The sequence below is a fragment of the Cloeon dipterum genome, chromosome 1, assembly GCF_949628265.1.
Source record: "Cloeon dipterum chromosome 1, ieCloDipt1.1, whole genome shotgun sequence".
NCBI lineage: Eukaryota > Metazoa > Arthropoda > Insecta > Ephemeroptera > Baetidae > Cloeon > Cloeon dipterum.
The window spans coordinates 25,362,428-25,380,740 of NC_088786.1; the positions used below are offsets into that span (position 1 = coordinate 25,362,428).

At 40.6% G+C, this 18,313-nt stretch overlaps 3 protein-coding genes across 6 annotated transcripts; 1 reads left to right on the plus strand and 2 right to left on the minus strand.

Moving 5' to 3' along the window:
* Nucleotides 1-26: 26 nt before the first annotated feature.
* P5CS (Delta[1]-pyrroline-5-carboxylate synthase) lies at nucleotides 27-10,434 on the minus strand. 4 transcript variants are annotated; one of them, XM_065476591.1, is made up of 15 exons: nucleotides 10,160-10,434; nucleotides 4,020-4,226; nucleotides 3,743-3,916; nucleotides 2,966-3,238; nucleotides 2,690-2,908; nucleotides 2,251-2,413; nucleotides 1,979-2,188; nucleotides 1,666-1,754; nucleotides 1,375-1,437; nucleotides 1,117-1,254; nucleotides 866-1,061; nucleotides 687-811; nucleotides 448-634; nucleotides 302-397; nucleotides 27-247 (listed from the first exon to the last, which is right to left on the minus strand). In XM_065476591.1, the coding sequence occupies exons 1-15, from the start codon at nucleotides 10,274-10,276 to the stop codon at nucleotides 84-86; spliced, it is 2,421 nt and encodes an 806-aa protein (XP_065332663.1). In that variant the 5' UTR covers nucleotides 10,277-10,434; the 3' UTR covers nucleotides 27-83. The 4 variants fall into 4 exon arrangements, with proteins under 4 accessions (XP_065332663.1, XP_065332662.1, XP_065332665.1 ...); XM_065476590.1 differs by having other exon boundaries at nucleotides 2,690-2,911; XM_065476593.1 differs by having other exon boundaries at nucleotides 3,773-3,916; nucleotides 10,160-10,433.
* On the plus strand, nucleotides 5,541-7,483 carry LOC135934676 (lactosylceramide 1,3-N-acetyl-beta-D-glucosaminyltransferase-like). Its single transcript, XM_065476594.1, has 3 exons — nucleotides 5,541-5,727; nucleotides 6,430-6,758; nucleotides 6,827-7,483. Exons 1-3 carry the CDS (start codon nucleotides 5,604-5,606, stop codon nucleotides 7,343-7,345), a joined length of 972 nt encoding a protein of 323 aa, XP_065332666.1. The 5' UTR covers nucleotides 5,541-5,603; the 3' UTR covers nucleotides 7,346-7,483.
* A 2,609-nt stretch (nucleotides 10,435-13,043) lies between the features above and the next one.
* DNAlig1 (DNA ligase 1) lies at nucleotides 13,044-18,291 on the minus strand. Its single transcript, XM_065497466.1, has 19 exons — nucleotides 18,176-18,291; nucleotides 17,835-17,927; nucleotides 17,560-17,709; nucleotides 17,422-17,504; nucleotides 17,109-17,366; nucleotides 16,925-17,059; nucleotides 16,705-16,866; nucleotides 16,504-16,651; nucleotides 15,290-15,686; nucleotides 15,106-15,234; nucleotides 14,826-14,968; nucleotides 14,568-14,769; nucleotides 14,302-14,511; nucleotides 14,131-14,250; nucleotides 13,982-14,078; nucleotides 13,698-13,933; nucleotides 13,444-13,644; nucleotides 13,297-13,389; nucleotides 13,044-13,244 (listed from the first exon to the last, which is right to left on the minus strand). The coding sequence occupies exons 1-19, from the start codon at nucleotides 18,193-18,195 to the stop codon at nucleotides 13,161-13,163; spliced, it is 2,961 nt and encodes a 986-aa protein (XP_065353538.1). The 5' UTR covers nucleotides 18,196-18,291; the 3' UTR covers nucleotides 13,044-13,160.
* Between the last annotated feature and the right edge of the window lie 22 nt (nucleotides 18,292-18,313).

The following is an 18,313-nucleotide window of genomic DNA, read 5'->3' on the forward strand; positions in this document are numbered from 1 at the left end:
TTTTTCTTCTTTTTAAACACTTTGCATCCAGTTTTTCAAATATTTTTATTGATAATATTTAGCATATGTTTCAATGCCTTTAGTCATACAGGAATATTCTGGTGGATATACTGGCACGGTCCTCCCTCTGCAAAGTCAGACGCAACGTGGCCGTTTCCAACCAAAACCCACTTGGTTGTCATGAGACCTTCCACTCCAACCGGACCTCGTGCGTGAATCCTAGCCGTGCTGATACCAACCTCAGCACCTTTATTGGACATTCAGTGATCCCGGAAAATTTTAAAAATTTGATTGTTCTTACCCAGTCCGAAACGGTAGCCATCAGCAAATCGAGAGCTCGCGTTGTGGAATACACACGCGCTGTCCACTTGGCTCAAAAAGGATTTTGCCGTTGTTTCTAGAATGCCGGCCGACATTAATTATGTCTCATAAAATTTTCAAACTAACCATCCTCAGTGATGATCACGTCTGTGTGGCCGCTGCCATTCTGGAGGATGTGCTCAATGGCACCTTCGACGTCTGGCACACTTTCGATTGCACACTCCAGCGTGCCGTATTCGGTTTTCATTGACTTCGCCGGTGTTGGTCCAAAAGTGAGCAACTTCGATAGATTTGGTCCAGCGTGAACGATGACCTGGTGGAAATTTAAAATAAACACTGTGATTTTACGTAACAGTTCCACTCACTCCTTCCCTTCGTAGCATGTTGCAAACGTCCAGGAAAAATGACCCGTTCTTGACCAAGTCCTCGTGGAGCAGGAGTGTCTCCATTGCGTTGCATGCAGCAGGATAGTCACATTTTGAGTCCCGAACTGAAGTCAACAAATTTTGATCCCCGTGTTGGCCGCGTTAGCAAAACTTGTTACCTATTCTCAGTGCTTTCGTGAGGTCTGCCTGCCTGTCCACGTACACGTGGCACACTCCCTCGGCGTGGCCCAGGACAGGAATGTTCTGGCTCTGCTCCTGTATCGACCGGACTAATTCGTTTGACCCTCTCGGGATGATCAGATCGATGTGACGCTCCATCGCCAACAACTCGCTAATTTCTTCGCGCGTTGAAATCTTTGTTATGGTATGAGTTAATCAGCTCAAGACAGTTCTAAATAAATTCATTTACCAAATTTATCGCGTTGCCTGCGCCGACCGAGTCCAGCGCTTCGCTGACCAAATTCATCAAGGCTTTATTGGAGTAAGACGCTTCTTTGCCGCCTTTCAGCAAGAGGCCATTGGCAGAACTCATTGCAAGAGCAGCAACCTATAGGTGAAGTACGATTATTAATTATCCACTTATAGTGCAGGTGCGATTATAAATAACAATGAAAGGATAATATATGCGGGCTGCAATAAAGAAGCTGAGTTCGTTGATTTTAATTACCTGCGGCAGGCAGTCTGGCCTTGACTCGAATATCACCAGTAAAACTCCAATGGGAACAGTTATCTGCAAACAAATAGGATATATTTATTGAACTGAATTGAGCAATATTTGAATTTAATTGTAAACTTGCTCATAGGAATCGATTCAAATTAGCTACCTTTTGCAACCGCCTGCAAGTAGCACGTTATGCAACCTGCTCGACACGCAAGTCAAGCACGTTGCATACTGCTGACGAAATACAGGCGCGCAACCCACTGCGCTTGCGGCTAACTAATTTCATTTTGTACGCACTTGTCTAAGTTCGAGGCTGTCAGCGATCTTGGTCTTCTTTAATACCCTGCCGAGGTTGGAGTGACTCGTTTCTGCGATTTGACGTAAACCTGGGAATAAAAATAAAGATAACCTCTGTTTAACAAATCATCGCTATAAAAATCGGAATATTTAGAACAAGCATGTGGGACCCCGAATTTTTATTTATGATATGGTCTTGAGATTGGAAAGCACTTCAGGGAAAATCTTAATGAAAATAAAGTTGAAAGTTTACACTTAACAAGGCGGGGGTCTGAAGAAGACCACAAACATTTCAATTATTTTTTATTCTTACCAGAGCTGAGACTCTTTAATTTGGAGGGGTTGAGCGATAGTCTGTCGACTAATGGCTTTTCTGTTCCCCTTCTATTTGCTTCAGCGATGTCCGCAGAATTTGCCTCAAGAATAGTAGACTGCTTGGAGATAAGCAAGTCGGCCAACAGGTTGATAGCACCAGCTCGTTCCTCAGGGGACAAATGGAACAGACGGCGACCACCCTCCCTGGCTGAAATGTAGTGAATATATTTTTGTTTAGCCCTTTGGTAACTTAATTTAATTTTAATATACCATTTTCCGCGAGTGTTTCTATGGGTAAGTGGCTGCTTTTGACCTCAGTGAAAAATGTACCGATTTTCCTGCCATCTAGTATAGTTTTGATCGCGTTGTCTTGCATGCCGTTGCAGATCACGACCGCGACGCCGTGATTCAGGGCCCAGGTTGCAGCCTCGACCTTGAAATTTCGAAGATAAAAAATACGTGATATGAATTGAAATTCCGGAAATTTTCCTCGAAGCTGTTCTTTATTAAGCTCAACCAGTTTCGGCTTCTATCTGAAGCCTTTCTCACGATAGACCCTCATGAGAGCTTCGGGTAGACGCCAAATATAAATTATCTTAATAAAGAACTTCCGTCCGGATTTTCGATTCAACATGAAGAAAAAGGACCTCGTTAAGATATTTTAGAAAAATAAAAAATATAATCTTATAAAATGCGATGAACGTCACACCTTTGAGTCCATTCCCCCGGTGCCCACTTTGGACTTGATTCCGCCGAACTCGACGTGGCTCGACATGTCCGGAGCAAACGTTCGAATCAGCCTTGCGCCCTCCTGCGACGGAGGACAAGTATAAATCCCGTCCACGTCAGACATCAGAATCAACAAGTCCGCCTGGACTTCGGCTGCCAAGCGCGCGGCCAAACTGTCGTTGTCTTTAATCCGAATAACCTGCTACAGATTATAAATGAAAAGAAAAGAAAGGTAAATTATTCATCAATTTCAAACTCTTTTATTTAATCCATGTTGATCGTCGTCATCCTTTGGCGGCGGGGTGACAGCGTCGTTGGTGTTGATGATGGGCACCACATTGAGGCTGATCAGCTCAGTGAGGGTGCTGAACAAGTTCCGCCGAGTTTCCTCGTTGCGGAAGTCGGCAGTAGTGACAAGAATTTGGGCCAGCTTGACCCCGTACTGTGCGAACATTGCGTCGTACAGCGACATGAGGCCCGACTGGCCCACAGCAGCCGCCGCGCGCGGTTCAAGCAACGTGCCTGCTTCCTATAAAGTTTATCAAAGCCAGTATTTATTTTAACTAAAATCACACACTGAAAAATATTTTCTCAAGTGTACTATTGCTTCGCAGGGGTTAGCAGATTTGCCTGAATTTTTGGGACGAAGTTAATCGCTATAAAAAATCGTGACATTTTTCAAAAACCACCCAGCAGATCCGATGGGGGTGGGGGTTGGAACGTTTTATTGGTCGTTTCGGTGCCTCAAGACATGTGGTTACATGTCACCAAAATTCAAGCAAATCTGTCAAGCGATTGTCGCTTGAGATTCAATTAAATTCAATTTATTAAGATAAAAATTATTTAGTATGAAAAAATGGACAAATTTTTGTTCCGACCGTCATGGTTAAGATCAACACAAAGCCAAAGTGTTTTTAGTTAAAAATTTATTGATAATTATGAAAAGATTTCGTCGTGTGAAGAACAAACAAAGCTTTAAAAGAATTATACTGTACCACCACCACGCATTCCAAAAAATGTATTTATTCCCTACATGTCCAAAAAATTTGGAGATTTTGCTCACGTCTCTGGTGTGATCTTTTGGCGAGAGGGTTTCCCTCATGCTAAGTGACATGAGCAGCTCTTGGGTAAGTTTTTGCTTGCCGAACGCCACGGCGCCGCTGGTGACCATGAGGCATTCGCGGCCCTCAATTTGGCACTCTGCAACCTGTTTCAAAATTTGATTTCATTATGACGCAATTCGCATATTCGCAAGGAGTAATAAAATCTTCATTTTGCTTAAATTTTTAAATGGAATATATATGCATAACCTGTTCAACGATGGAGGCGAGGCGACCAAGGGCAAGCCCGCATTCATCAGCTCTGGTTATGACTGCGCTGCCCATTTTCACAACAATCCTTTTCGCCTTCTTCAGCTGGCTGCGGTCAGTAAAGACGCCTCGACCCTGTCTCTCCATCGAATGGGCCAGAGACCGACGAATTTCGTATTGACTCGAATTATTAGCATCGATTTCATTCTAAAACAGATCAATTTTAAAATTTAAGCACTCTTTACGCAAACGATGAATCAGATTTTTTTACGAGTTCATTAATTCATTAGGAATTTTTTTAGGATATATATTTATATAGACCCTCTGTCAGTGTATGTTTCATATTTTTATATTTATCTCAATATTCAATCTAAGAGCGGAGTATTGTATGATTACCCTAATCGTACAACTAGTTGGACTTTAGTACAGCTACGCAAATGCAATTAAATTGAAACATATGGTCTTAAAACTTTCCAAGTATCCGCACTTATCATATTTTTGGGATTACACAAAAAAGCTCCTCAACTTCTGACGTTCATCATCAAGAGTAAACTTTCGTATTTCTTATTATCTTCGTTTATTGTGGTATGGTCTATTATCATTGATTTTTGGTTTCCATTGTTCTCTCTCCGTCAATGCTTCGAAATTACCCTTCCAAAGCATATACATTTAGCACTTGATAAAATGTTTAAACAATCACTATTCTATGAATGGAGTGCTGTTTGCTCGTTGAAAGATTAATCTCGCAAGAAAAGTTAAAAAGTTTGTTGCTAATGTTATCGACTAATTTTCATAGTTTTCCGAAACATGATAAAATGCATTAAGTCTAGCTCTAGAAATTTTATTACCTATCAGCTTATCTCTTCTTGAAATGAAAACGTTTTTTCCTCAAAAGAAAGCGTGTCAAGTTTTACTACTTTTATTTTCTTTCGCCGATAAGGTCCACGCGCGCTCTTTTATTTCGCTCATTTCACAAAGATTCCTATTCATTTCAAATAGGGACTAAGAAAAATTGCAAGACTTGAATGATGAGAAACTTAGAAAATATGAGTTTTTTATCACTGTCGCAGTGGTTAGGCTTTGATATTTCAGGACCTCGAAATCACTGCCACTTGAAATTATATCTGGAGTTGCTCAAGAAACACATGTGGCAAAAATTTTGATTGTGTTTTGATGTTTTGATAGTGTTTGCTAATCTTCTCAGCGCGGCGACGAATATTACATTGCCTCAATAAGATTCGAATTTATTGGATTCATATTACGGTTATCATTAAAATGCCAAGGTTGTAATAATAGGATGAGGCTAACAGTCATGCGCGCTGCATAATATATCAAAAAGGTTTAATAAATACAAAAGATATCGTTGATATTTTAATTGCTCTTTTCTTTTTTACCAAAATTGCTTTATAAAATCAATAATTTGTACAGCTCTCAGTTGTTTCTATTAAAAATCCCGCAATCGCGAGAGTGGGTCGGAAATCGAGATAAGATATATAAAAGTACAAACACCGCGCGCTGACGGGTCCTGAATCAATAGTTAGTCAATTGCACCGGCGAAAGACGGGCAGTTTAAGGCCACCTTTCATGCGAGACGTTCCCTGCAAACGCTTCCTCCAGAGATGGAAGCGTTTTTTATTACTCGTAGTCTGCTGCTCCATCGTGTTCCTGTGCCTAGTAGGAATGGAGAGTTTGGGTGAAAAATCTGCTAGTGAGTTGATTACCCATGATAACACGATTTTGTTCATTATTATGACGAAGAATAATTAACTGACTCGAATTTAACCAGCCCGAGTACGATGCCGCCAATTAGATTATAGAGGCTTCAAGCAAATACGGATATTTTCAATTATTGAGTTTCAATTAAGTAACAATTATTATACTTATGAATATTTTCCTATGGTGATTTTAAAATTTCAGCATTGTTTAACAGGATTTTCAATAGTTTCTAGTTTATTTTTTGTTAGATAATAAGTTTCACTTTTTTCTAGTTTCTAGGAGATTTTAAAATGAAATATTTTTGCATAGAATTTTATTTTGGAATTAAGGAAAAAATTATATTAGTTGATTTTAAATTGGCACATTTAAACATTTTGTTGCTTTACCGCAACTGAAATGCTGTTAACGAGTCACGGTTCCGTTAGGCGCACTCGTTCACCAACTGCTTTAACAGGTTTTTTCTCTCAATTTTCGGCGTTCGCACGAGATGGTCATAAAGTTAATATTCTTAATTCCTCTGAATCACCAACGCGTATCTCTTAATATTCACAAATACTTGTCGTACTAGTTCTTTTTTCTTAAAATCGCTTTTCTTAAAAACGCTTTTTATCCTCATAGCAAAATTCGGGATCATCAATTGACGGCCGCTGTTATTTAAAATTTTATTGATGAACCGTCGAACGCACATTTGCAGAGTTTCACATATCGCAACACAAGCCATCGACCAAGACCATACAGGAACTGTACCCGGGCGGATTCGTACAGCCGCTGGTCGAAGACTGCACGAATGAAGTGGAGGTGCTCATCATGGTGCACTCGGCGCCTTCGCACATCGCCCTGAGGCAGGCTGTCAGGGCGTCGTGGGCTTCCAAGGCATACCTGCCGCCCGGGGTGCGCGTCCTGTTCATCGTTGGGCGGCAGTACGCCAAGCACCTCGACTGGGAGGAGGACGATATTATAGTAGCCAACTTCAAAGACTCTTATCGCAACTTATCTATTAAAAGCACTGCCATGCTCGATTGGGTGAGAGTTTAATTTTGGACTAACGCAGATAACTGTGATATATTATATAAAAAAAAATTAATTCGCAGGTGTCGCATCACTGCAAACCCAAGTATTTGCTTAAGTGCGACGATGACACGTACATCAACGTGCCGCTGCTGATGGAGAAGATTCGCGGCGTGACGCGCGAGTCGTGGCCCTTCATCGCGGGCCAGATCGGTCGAGAATGGCAACCCTTCCGGGACAAGAGCGAAAAGTACTACGTGGGCCTGAACGAGTTCCCTGCCGAGGTGTACCCCGACTATGCCACCGGACCGGCCTACTTGATAACGGGCGACGTGTTGGCCCCACTGTTCCAAGCCCTCCTCAAAGAGCAGTTCCTCGCCATGGAGGACATTCTCGTCACAGGAATCGTGGCCAACTGGAGATTAAACGTGCCGCTGCTCGAGTGGAAGGAGTTCTTCAGCATGAGAAAGGAACCGGGACTATGCGCGGCAAAGAATTACGTTTCCCTGCATTACGTGCAGCCCGAGGAGCAGATCCTGCTGGAATACTACAGGAAGTCCAACAGCATCTTGGCCAAATTTTGCGATTATTTTTGGAGGTGACTCAGCGACTCCAGCGAGGAGCATTGCAGAGCTAAGATTTAATTTCCCCCATAAGACCGAAAAAACACAGGACCAAATATTTTTACTGAGAAAAAATTGCCTTTTAGCTGCAACAGCTAGAATACATTTTAAGAGAAGCTTTATTTTCTAAAGAATTCTTAAAGGATTAAAAAAGAAGGGAGAATTAACACATGGCTATAGTTGCTTCAGATTTTATAAGATTCAAAAAGTATGTGACAGTTCAGAGTTCAATCTTTAAAATGGACCACATCGAAAAATCCTAAAAATGCTTTTAACGAGGGTGAAATAAAAAGTAGAACGAAAATCAGGAGATCATATGAAATCAATAGGGCTGTGAACTGTAGATGTTTTTTTAGGAAAATATTTGAATATTTTAAGACTATTTTTCCTTGCTAAATAGACGGCTTTAGACGGTTTCTGAGCCGATTTAGACTGTTTTTTTTTTAAATATGCTCTGACCCCCCAATTGACACGTTTTTGCTGTTAAGATTTAGCAGAAAATATAAAAAAAACTCTCTAGAGTTATTTATATTATGACGGTTAGGAATGGAAAGGGATAATCATGAACAATATTGTTTTATAAAATAATACAAATCATTAGTAATTTTCCAACAATAAACTGAAAAAATAGTATTAAAGGAAATGTGGTATGATTTATTTATTTCCTTGTCTTTTTAGTTTGTTTGGAACGGTTTTTATCTCAAGGACTACTAAAAATCATGCCTGAACCTTAATTTAGCTGTTTTGATACTTCTTGCTTCAAGCAAAAACGATCAAAGGCGTGAATGTTTCATATTTGGGAGATGTATGAAAACCTTAAAAACATTTTCATTGCTGAAATTTATCAAAATGGAAATGAAACCCGTCTTAACATAGGTGTAAATTACTGTTTTACCCAAAATTGCAACAGTTTGCCTGTTTTTAACAAGGTCTAAAAAACAAAATAAACCTAAAATGTTCATTCTTATACCGGGTAAAAAATAGTGTTTTGACTAAAACAGTTCAAAAATAATTTTCTGACTCAAGTTGCTTGAGTTGAAACCGTGAGAAACCTTTGCAGCAAAAATGTGGACTTGCCCCCGTGTGAAATATTATTTGCCGATTTAGACTGCTTTTAGAAGCAGTTTAGACGGTTTTGGTTGCTTAAAATGATATTAAGTACGGTTCAAATTGCTTGAAATTGTGTATTTCATGCTTTTTTGATGGTCCCAGAACGATTATTAGAAGCTCAGAAAAAATAGTACAGCCACAAAATCCACAAATCTGACGATCTATCGTTTGTTTCTTCTTGCCCGGTATATTTTTATTCTAGATAAGTGACAACAAGTTAAATTAGAAATCCCATGCTGTATGTGGCAAAGATCTTGTTTTGCAGGTTAACTACTGCTGAAAACCCACAGTATGAGAACGCGAGTGAAGAGATTTTTTCTCTTAAATTTGTTTACGCTACGCCGCCTGTCCTACTTACAGCACACACAGTATAGCCATTTCCTATTTAGTTTCGTTTTAAAGCTTAAGATAAAAATGTGAATTCGGCTCTATTGTAGGCTCAATTCAGTGTAATTTTCCTTAACATTAGAATAATTTTAAACTGGTTCGATCAAATTTTAATAAAATTAAAATAAATCAGGAATGACATGATTTTTGTGTCTTTTCGGTCTTGTGAAATGACTATTTGTGGTCGCTTCTCGAAAATTCCTCAAAAATGTATTCAGCTCACGCAGCGTAAAAGAAATTACTCGATCCAATTTGGACTTGGAAATTCTGTCTGACTCTGCTTACTCCTCCGCGCCTATATGGCTTTTCATTCCGATCTCACAAAAGGCTCAGGAATGAAACACTCCAGTAAGCAGGAGAGGAGAATCGTCTCGCCTTTTAGCACATATTTTACTTATTTATTTATTAAAAGCAATGACGTAACAAGAATAAGGAATGAATAACATCACGCTATTTGTGTTTGTGTCGCGCGCGCATTCGTCCAGAAAAAGCTCATTTAGCGAGCACCTGTTACTTATTCTCGCTTTCCTGTTTACTGCAAGACTGGGTGCAATATCGTTATGTCCACTGCGAACGGAAATTACGACGAGCGCTCCATAACGATTCATAACGACAACACGCATGACAGGCAAATTAGCATCCCTTCGTCACTTTGCTATCTTTGGTGCAATGACTCGTTTCTAACACGTGCTAGCTCTCAGATAAAGGATTTCGTCATGTAAAATGTATTTAATTGCTCTGAAAATGTTTTTAACTTAAATTTACTGATGCACAATAAAAGCGCATAATGTGATAGAGATAATGACGTATTTGAAAATACATATTATACCGAGTAAAAATAAAAAAACATGGACATTGATCGAGAGGTTTAGATCAGATAAAAATCCATTTCTTGTTTTGCAGAGTTTAATAATCATCCATGTGTCTAAAAATGACCCCATGCTGACCCTTTATAGTTGTTTCCAACGATTGGTATTTATTGCTTAATGGTTTTTGAAAACAGACCAGAAGTTTATGATTTATTTCTCTCTTCTGACAATGAGATATACAGCGGGCAGCTCGCGAAAATTCCCCCACACTGTAATTATTTATCCTGTGAAATATTAATCCATTCGAGCGAGAAATATGCAAGACAGCAAGCAGCATCTCATTCCAATCCAAATGGACTGACAATGTTAACCACAAAAAATTGCTTTATGGTTATCTCTCGCGTCGAAAATACAAGAAAAATCAAGCCATAAGTTAGGTTAAAAATGTTACTTCTCCAATTGCTAAAAAATCTAAACGATCACTTACTATGCTGGTAATGTATCTGCAGCTGAGGGAGGTGGTCGCTTTGCTCGCGCTGAGCAGGAGGGGTTGGTGGAGGCCCCTGCGGACGACCGAGGCAGGCAACCTGCAGCACACGAGCATGGCTCTGCTTCTGCTGCTGCAACGAGCGGGCGAGTTGAGCGGTGAAATTGAACTGCTGCTTGGACTAGTGTCATTTCGATTATTTAAGCGGCCACAAGAGGCACACGTGATCGGTGGTAATGTGGATCAGACCCTTGCACCGTGATCCGCGCGTCCTCACCACCGCAGTAGTGTTCGAAGGAGCCGCGGCCGGCCGGCCGGCCGAGTGACCGCCTCTCTTTCTCGCTCGCGGCCGACCCAGCGGCGCTTACGTCACTCCTGCGCGCCGCCACCCTTTGCAAGCCAAGGGTCATGCCGCCCAATTCGGTCATTGGCCTTCGTGTTGATCTTTATGATGATAAATTTACTCGTGGTCGGTCCCCAGCCAAACAAAGAATTTACAAGGAAACCTCGCATACCGACCAAAATTAAAAGTAATATTTTGCATCCGAGACAGGCAGACTTTCATAAAATTAGAAGCAATCTAGCTATGAAGCCAAAGTAAAACCTCATTATGTTTAGTTCACAAAAAAGGACACGTTTGATGCCAAAAAATGTATTTTAGGGGTGATGGGATGGGACCGTCGAGTTTCCTTGTTTTCAAATATAAATGTTCAAACGATGAAAAATTAAAATCTCTGCTGAATGTTTTAGTTTACGCTTTTTATTATGCAATTATAAACTCATAGCAAGAAAATAAAATGAAATATATGCGCAGTTTCCAACCAAAGTAAATACTACAGCTGCATAAATAATTGTCTACTATCGTGCATCCTCCCTGCTCATTATTCACTCGCACGCTTTGTGCTGCTAGTAATCTTCATTCATTGAGCACATCACTATATTATTGCAGGCAATTTGCAAACAGCTGACCTTGCTATATTGATCTATGCCCCTTTACACAACATAATCAACCGACAGCAATAAAAATGGTTTAACGAATACAATACCATTTTTAGTTAAGAAAAGGGGACAGAAAAAGAAATTAAAGCGTAAATAATATTAGAAGCAATTTATTTTCCTGAAAGGTTAATTTATTTTTAGCGCGGTAAAATATATATAATTTTGGTGATGTCCTGATTTTGTCACGATTTTGCTTTAAAACACGGTGAGTCCTTTTCAAATATGAATGAAACGGCAGATACTAAGAAATAGATTTTGGATCAGTTTCAAATGGCACTCTCAATGTTGTGAAATTAGTTTCCAATTTGAAACTGATCTATACGTGACATAAGTTTGAAACAATTTAAACCAGGAACATATAGCATTGAAAGTTCAGGACTTAATTAGGTGAGATTATTAGGGATTTAATTGCTGTCGAAATTTTATAACAATTCCAGTTAAATTGTTTCACTCTTATGTCTTTTACTATTTAAATTTATTTTGCAACCATTGTACCTCTAACAATCCTTTTATACTTCCTCCGTTTCACTTTCCCTGCTTTCACAACCGCCTTCCTCCGGTTCTGATGGCCACCGTTGCGCCTGTTGCCATTCCTCCTCCTTCTCCGACGTCTACGTCTTCGACGCACCCCTCTAATTTGGTTCCTGTTTCTCACCCTTCTGCGTCGCACAACCAGTCGGCGGCCGTCGTCAGAATCGTTTCCGTCGTCGTCATCGTCATCGTCGTCGTCGTCGTCAGCGTTGTAATTGATATCAATAATATCGCTTACATCAAGCTCTGGGCTCAACTCTAAATTGACGTCGCCTCCGTTGTCGTTGTCATCATCATCATCGTCATCATCATCATCATCATCGTCATCCCCGTCGTCGTCCTCGTTTAGTAGTTCATCGTAGTCTTCTTCCCGCTGGGCGTCGGTTTCGTAGCTGCTGAACGCGTGGAATATGTGGTACAAGTTCATCCTGGGCAGGAACAGCATGGCGAAGGACAGGATCGCCATCTTCAAGAAAATCTTAAAGTAGATGATGCGGCCGACAAACCTCAAGATGCGGCGCAGCTGCAAGAAAGCCGGCGCTCGCCGGTAGCCGTCGTTGATCTGGACGATGTCAACGTCGTCATCGTCACAGTCGTCGTCGTCGCAGATATCGTCATCATCATCACCATCGTCGTCATCGTCATCGTCGTCATCGCGGCTCATGTGTAGATGTATCTGCGGCGAAAAATCCATGGCGTTGACGGAAGGTTTGACTTGGTCACTCTGGTCAAGCGAAGTTGCATAGGTCTCGATTTGCGGGTGGGTCTCAATTTGTACATGATGCTTGATTGGCGGGTGGCTGCTACTGTCCGAGTCTTCTTCCTCCTCAGAGCCGACCTCCTCGAAACTTTCCGGAGGGTTAAGGTTAACACTCGCCATCGGGGGGTAGTCGAACTTCTTGAGCACCTTTTTGTGTTCGCTCGGTACATTGTGCAGTTTGTGCGACGTCCTCAGCGGCGATATGTGCTTGGAGTCGTTCTCGGGGAAGACGTATTGCACCTTTTCTGCGCTGATGGAATTTACCGAGTATGCGTCCAGCACGGCAAAAAGACTGAGCAGCAGTTGCACAGACAACATGATGCAGCCCGTCATTGAGCACGCGAATGACTGAGCAAGGCATTTTCGTTTTTTCTCTTTTTGGCAAGTGCGTGCAGTTCAAACAGGGTTTCTGGGAATTTTTTTGAACTGGTGAAGGTTGTTTTGATACACAACAGCGCGATTGTGCGATATCACGTCTGGTGTGCGCTATCAAAATATGAATTGAGGGATCATTGCCCTACACAGATCCTTCTCGCTATTGCACTATGGACCGCACATGTGAAGGTGGGAAATTTTCTGATTTAAATAGAAGTGTATTATATAACAAACCACTAAAATCGGTTTATTTTTTTTAATTTTTCATAAACACATTAATATTTACTGTAGAGTAAAATTACACATTAGAAAATATCTACGTTCGGGCTTTACTTTTTAGTAAAAGTCCTCTTCGTTCATGGGCTTGTTGTTGTCTGCTTGATTTTTCACTTGTTCTTGATTCTGGTAAAACTCAGCCACCTGTAAACATATAGTGAAATAACATAAGCTCAACAACCATGCATATTTTTACCTGTGATGCTGCAGTAGCCTCTTCGACCTTCTTGTCGTCCCTGATCCTCAAGAAACGAGGGAAACGAAGGGAAATTCCTTTTTCTGGATCAACCTGTCCAACAATTAAATTATTGAACTGTTCTACATGAGAGTTTAGAGAGCTTACAATGCCAATCGCTGCTTTGTGGATCGGCGAGAGCGAAAGGTCGGCGCACTTTACTTCCCAAACTTGAACTGCATCAAACCAGTGATCAGGTTCAAGCGAGGGATCGTATCGGTAATAGGGCCGGGCACCCCCAGAGAGAATGTGTTCTTTGAAAAATTCGGAATGCTTATGCAAATCTTCGTCGCTGAAGCCAGTTCCAATCTAGACAATAGATATAAAACATTCATCCAGAGAGTTAAAAGTCAGTAAGTTACTTTGCAAATGGACTGATACTCCTCAGCCTCAGGGTCGTAGCAACCAAGCAAAAATCCTCCGTACACGCCAGTCCTCTTGCCACGACCCAAATAGCCACCCAACACAACCAAGTCCAGGGTGTCGCCAACGCCATCCAGGTAATCCTTCTTCAGTTTGAGCCAGTTGCGAGAGCGTTTAGCAATTTCGTAAGTGGCTTCTTCCTCTAGGGTCTTTACCATCAAGCCCTCGCAATTACCTATAGGATTTAATTAGCAAAAATGTTGCACCCACCACAAAGGAATACCTTTGATGGACAGCTCGAGGTATGCTTGAACTTCCTCCAATGAGTCAGTGTCCAGGCCGTCAGCAAGCTTCAGTTGCCCTGGCACTTCTTTGATAATCTGAACAAAATAGAAATTATTACGCTGTTGCTACGAGAAATTTCTCAATTACCTCTTTTAGCTTGTTTCTTCTTTCATTCAGTGGGGATCGAACTAACGGCTCGCCGTTAATATAAAGCAAGTCGAAAACAAACAAGCACACTTGAATCTTAATTTCAGACTCATTCGCATCCTGAAAAAAAATTATTTAGTAAATTTCCGAAGTGAAATTTGATTTTTATACCTTCTTCTTGCGAGTTGATAAGACTTGGAAAGGCAGAATCTTCTCCGATTCTCTGTCCCACGCGACCGCCTCACAGTCCAAGATACAGTCTTCGACATAAGATTCGATTTGCGAGCCAATTCTGGACACAAGGTCGGGGTATTTGCTAGTATTGTCCTCTTGGTTTCGACTAAAAATCCTGACCGTTTTGCCTTTGTCACTTATGTGGACCTGTCAACACCTTTTTTTTATTAACAAGCTTATAACCATCAATTATACTGACTAACCTGAGCTCTTTCACCATCGTATTTGAATTCGCAAGTGAACTTGCGGCCGTCGAAGCGAGCCAAAACGTCAGCCACGCCCTTGGTTGGCTGGGCCAACATTGGTCGGAGAGGGATGCCAGGTGAAATCTGACACTTCTCAGGTAGTTTTTTCAAGCCATGCTCCAGCATGATGGGGATGATTTTTTCATACACAGGGCATTCGCTATTTTCAAACAAAAATTATGTTTCCGTCTGAGCTGAGGTCGCCAACCAAATTACCAATAAGTAGTTTTCAGGATTAGCGCATGTTCATCAAGCTTTGATTTGAAACTTTCAGCAGAAATACCCTGGGAAGCATTCAGCACAGCTGGCGGATATTCTTTCTGCTCTGGGGGAGTCGTCACACAAGCAAGAGCAAGCGCCTATAACACAAAAATATATTATTATAAATATAATAAAATAAAATTGTTTTTTTATGGGAAAATAGATCTGAATGGAAGTTTCCATCCCATTAAGATTAAATTCAACTAAGCAGATTATAGTGTAAAAACACACTTACCTGGAGAACAGTTTGTTCAGCTAACCCAATTCGGAGTTTTCCACTCAGTGAGCGCAGCAGATAACGAGCCTCAATGGGTTGGCATGCGTTGTACATGGCAGACACCTTTTCCAGTTTCCTGGTCATTGACTTAACAAAAATATCTCATAAATTTCAAACCTTTAAGGTTAAATATGATTCTTACATCTCTGCCTTTCATGGCGGCAATTTCTTTAAGCTGGCTGAAAACTTTAGGCACATTCAAAGGAGGTGGTTTGAAGAGTTTGGTTTGTCGTCCGCACGAGTTTTGAGCAACAATGCCGAGGTCGCCAGTGCTGTCAAGCTCCTCCAAAACCTGCTTGTCGCTGCGTCCCGAGCTCTGCGAAACTGCTTTCATCAGAGACTTCTCTGCCAAGCCCAGCTCTAGTCCTTCGAAAGCAGGAGCGAGTTTGTTGAGGCACAGGTAGACGCACTGAATTAGATTTTCAGGACTCATAACAATCACCGAGCGGTAGAAGTTGGAGAGGATCTCTGTAATCTTGAGACGCGCACTTGTGTTTTCAATTGCTTCCAGAGTGCGGGCGAGTGCCAGATATGGGACCCTGAGCATAGAGACACAATATTTTTATGAAAGATTTAAAAATTGGAATAAATTATTAATCGGTCAAGGCAAAATTCCATAACCTCCCGCGCGAATGAATTAACATCTTAATATTTTTCTTCTTTTAATTTTCCCAACTATGTAGTGCAAATCGAAAAACAATACTAGTGTTTGTAAAGCTACATTAACTTTACAAGATATTTCACAGGCTGTGATTGTAAGTGGCAATTAAGTTAGATCTTTCATTCTCAGGGTTTGAAAAAAGGGCGAGCAGTTGGTAAAACTCCTGGGGGTTTTCAAAATTTTTCCAAAAAAACGCTCTTTCTACATTTGCTTTAAAGACATAATTGAGAAACCCTCTAATCAAATGATACGGTATAATATTAATAAATCTACCTCTAACAAAAATCCTAGGAAAACTTTGGCGTAATCAGATGTGTATTGTTTTTTTATTTATTTTTAAGCTCAATATTTTCCTGTTGTCTTGTTGCACATGTTCAGTTTTTAAAGTAGCTAATTAACAAGATAAAAATTACTCTTAAAAAGTATCACTTTAAAACTCAATCAATGGTCTCAACGAGTCATTATCATGTCTAGAAATGGAATAAAAAACATTGTAGTTTGAAAAGAGTTGTTTCTCTCTGAGCCTTTGACCGATAGTTCTTAGAAGAGTAAAGAATATCAGAAAAAAAATCGCTGGAAAACACAAATATTTATTTCTGCTACCCCTCTCCTGAAAAAACCCGATGGACAACTGTGCAAACCTTGCTTATTTAGAAAACAATATCACCAAAGATTTTGTTAAAAATGAAACTTACGGTTTTCCCTTTTGCCAGCTGGCATTATCAATGGGATGGTACTTGGACGCGAGTGGGTTGTACTCAGCACTGTTAGACGACCCGCTAGGCTTAACCAAGGTGGATTTGTTGTCATCAGACGGAGAATCCTTTGATTCCTCTTTGCGGCCTGATTTTAGAAATTATTGACTGTCATTCCAGCTCTTAATATTTTCAACGCACCAAAGAAATTTGACATTGTTTTCTTAGCAGGCGCAACGACTGGTGCGGTGTTTTTCTTCTTTTCTGCAACAGGGCTTTTCTTCTTTGCTGCAGATTTGCCTTTCTTGCCTTTGGCGGCGGGTTTCTTTGCATTTGTCTTTTTACTGGGAGGATTTATGTCAACTGTAAATTTAAATCACTGATTTTCGCAAGAACGGGAAAATCAAAATGCAAAACAAACCAGTTTCCTTTTCAGTGTCACTGAAATCACTGGTTTCTAAGACTTCTTTAGTTTCGCTGTCATCGGGATCAACAGCAGCTGTTTCTTTGCTTTCTCCCTTTTTGTCCTCGACTGCCTCATTTTTCATTTCAGGTTCTAATTTAAAAAGGATTTATAACCCATTTTCTAAAAAAATTTGTATCACCTTCAACCTCCATGGCCTCTTCTTTTTCTACTGCAACTTCACTGGCCCCTGCCTTCCCCACAGACACTTCACTGCTTTCCCCCTTCTCCTCAGCAACCTCACTGCATTCTTCTTTAACCTTTTCCTCAGAGTTTTCTTCCTTTTTGGCTGGTTTTTCAGGCGCTGGTCCATTATCAACTCGAGCCCGTTTAGCCGCTCGCTTTGCCTCCAGTTCTTTCAAAGCTGTCGCTCCCTTGACCCGTTTCTTTCTTCCTGTGGCTAAATATCAAGCTTTTTTAAGTATGATGTTGTTGTTATGCAGTTATATATTTACATAAGACTTTAACTGCTTCCTCCTCAGATGAAGAACTTGCAGAGTTTCCGCTTGATTCCTCAGAGCCTCCTGATTTGCTTGACCTGTTAGATTGAAACCTTCATGTCAGATTCAGTGACCAAAGTAAAACAAACATACTTTGGAGTAATGTTCTCATAGTCATCCTCATCAGAACTCAAAACAAGCTTTTTGGTTTGCTTTCGCTTTTTTCCTATGGGTGAGCCATCGTCGACGCAAGCAGATTTTTTCCCTTTTTTGACCGGCGTGGTCGAGAGAGGTGATTTTGTGCTAAACAACAAGTAGCAATTTGGTATAGTCAGTTTGGCATTGATGACTTGTTTTGCCAATGCTGGCGAGGTCTTGCTGATGGAAGACAAGAGGCCTCGGAAAAAGGGCAAACCAATCATTCTCACCGCTGTTTGCTCTTCGGCTCATTGTCGACTTTTGTAGTTTCGGTGTCATTCTTTTCCTCTTCGACCTTCTTTTTTTGGACAGAGAAGAAACTCCTATTGGCATAATAAGAAGATTCTATTAATTAGATAAACAATAATATATAAAATACTTTTTGCAGAAAGAGAACACAAATAGATCAAAGTTAATGTGTTGTCAATATGATATCTTCGTATACTATCAGGAAATTTTGAAAGAAGTTATTAATATGTATTAAGATATACTACGCACTTAAATGATAATCCTTGATAGTAGAAAAACTCGCAATACCATAAAGACACGATAAATTTGAAAAAATACTCACGTAATACTGCGCTGTGACATTTTCACAATCACAAAATCACAAAGTTCACCAGTCCAAGCAGGCTAAGGCTATAGTAGCTCTGCAGCTGGAGAATTGCCCGCGTAAATAAAGCTGTCTGCGCAGGCGTGTCAGATTAGC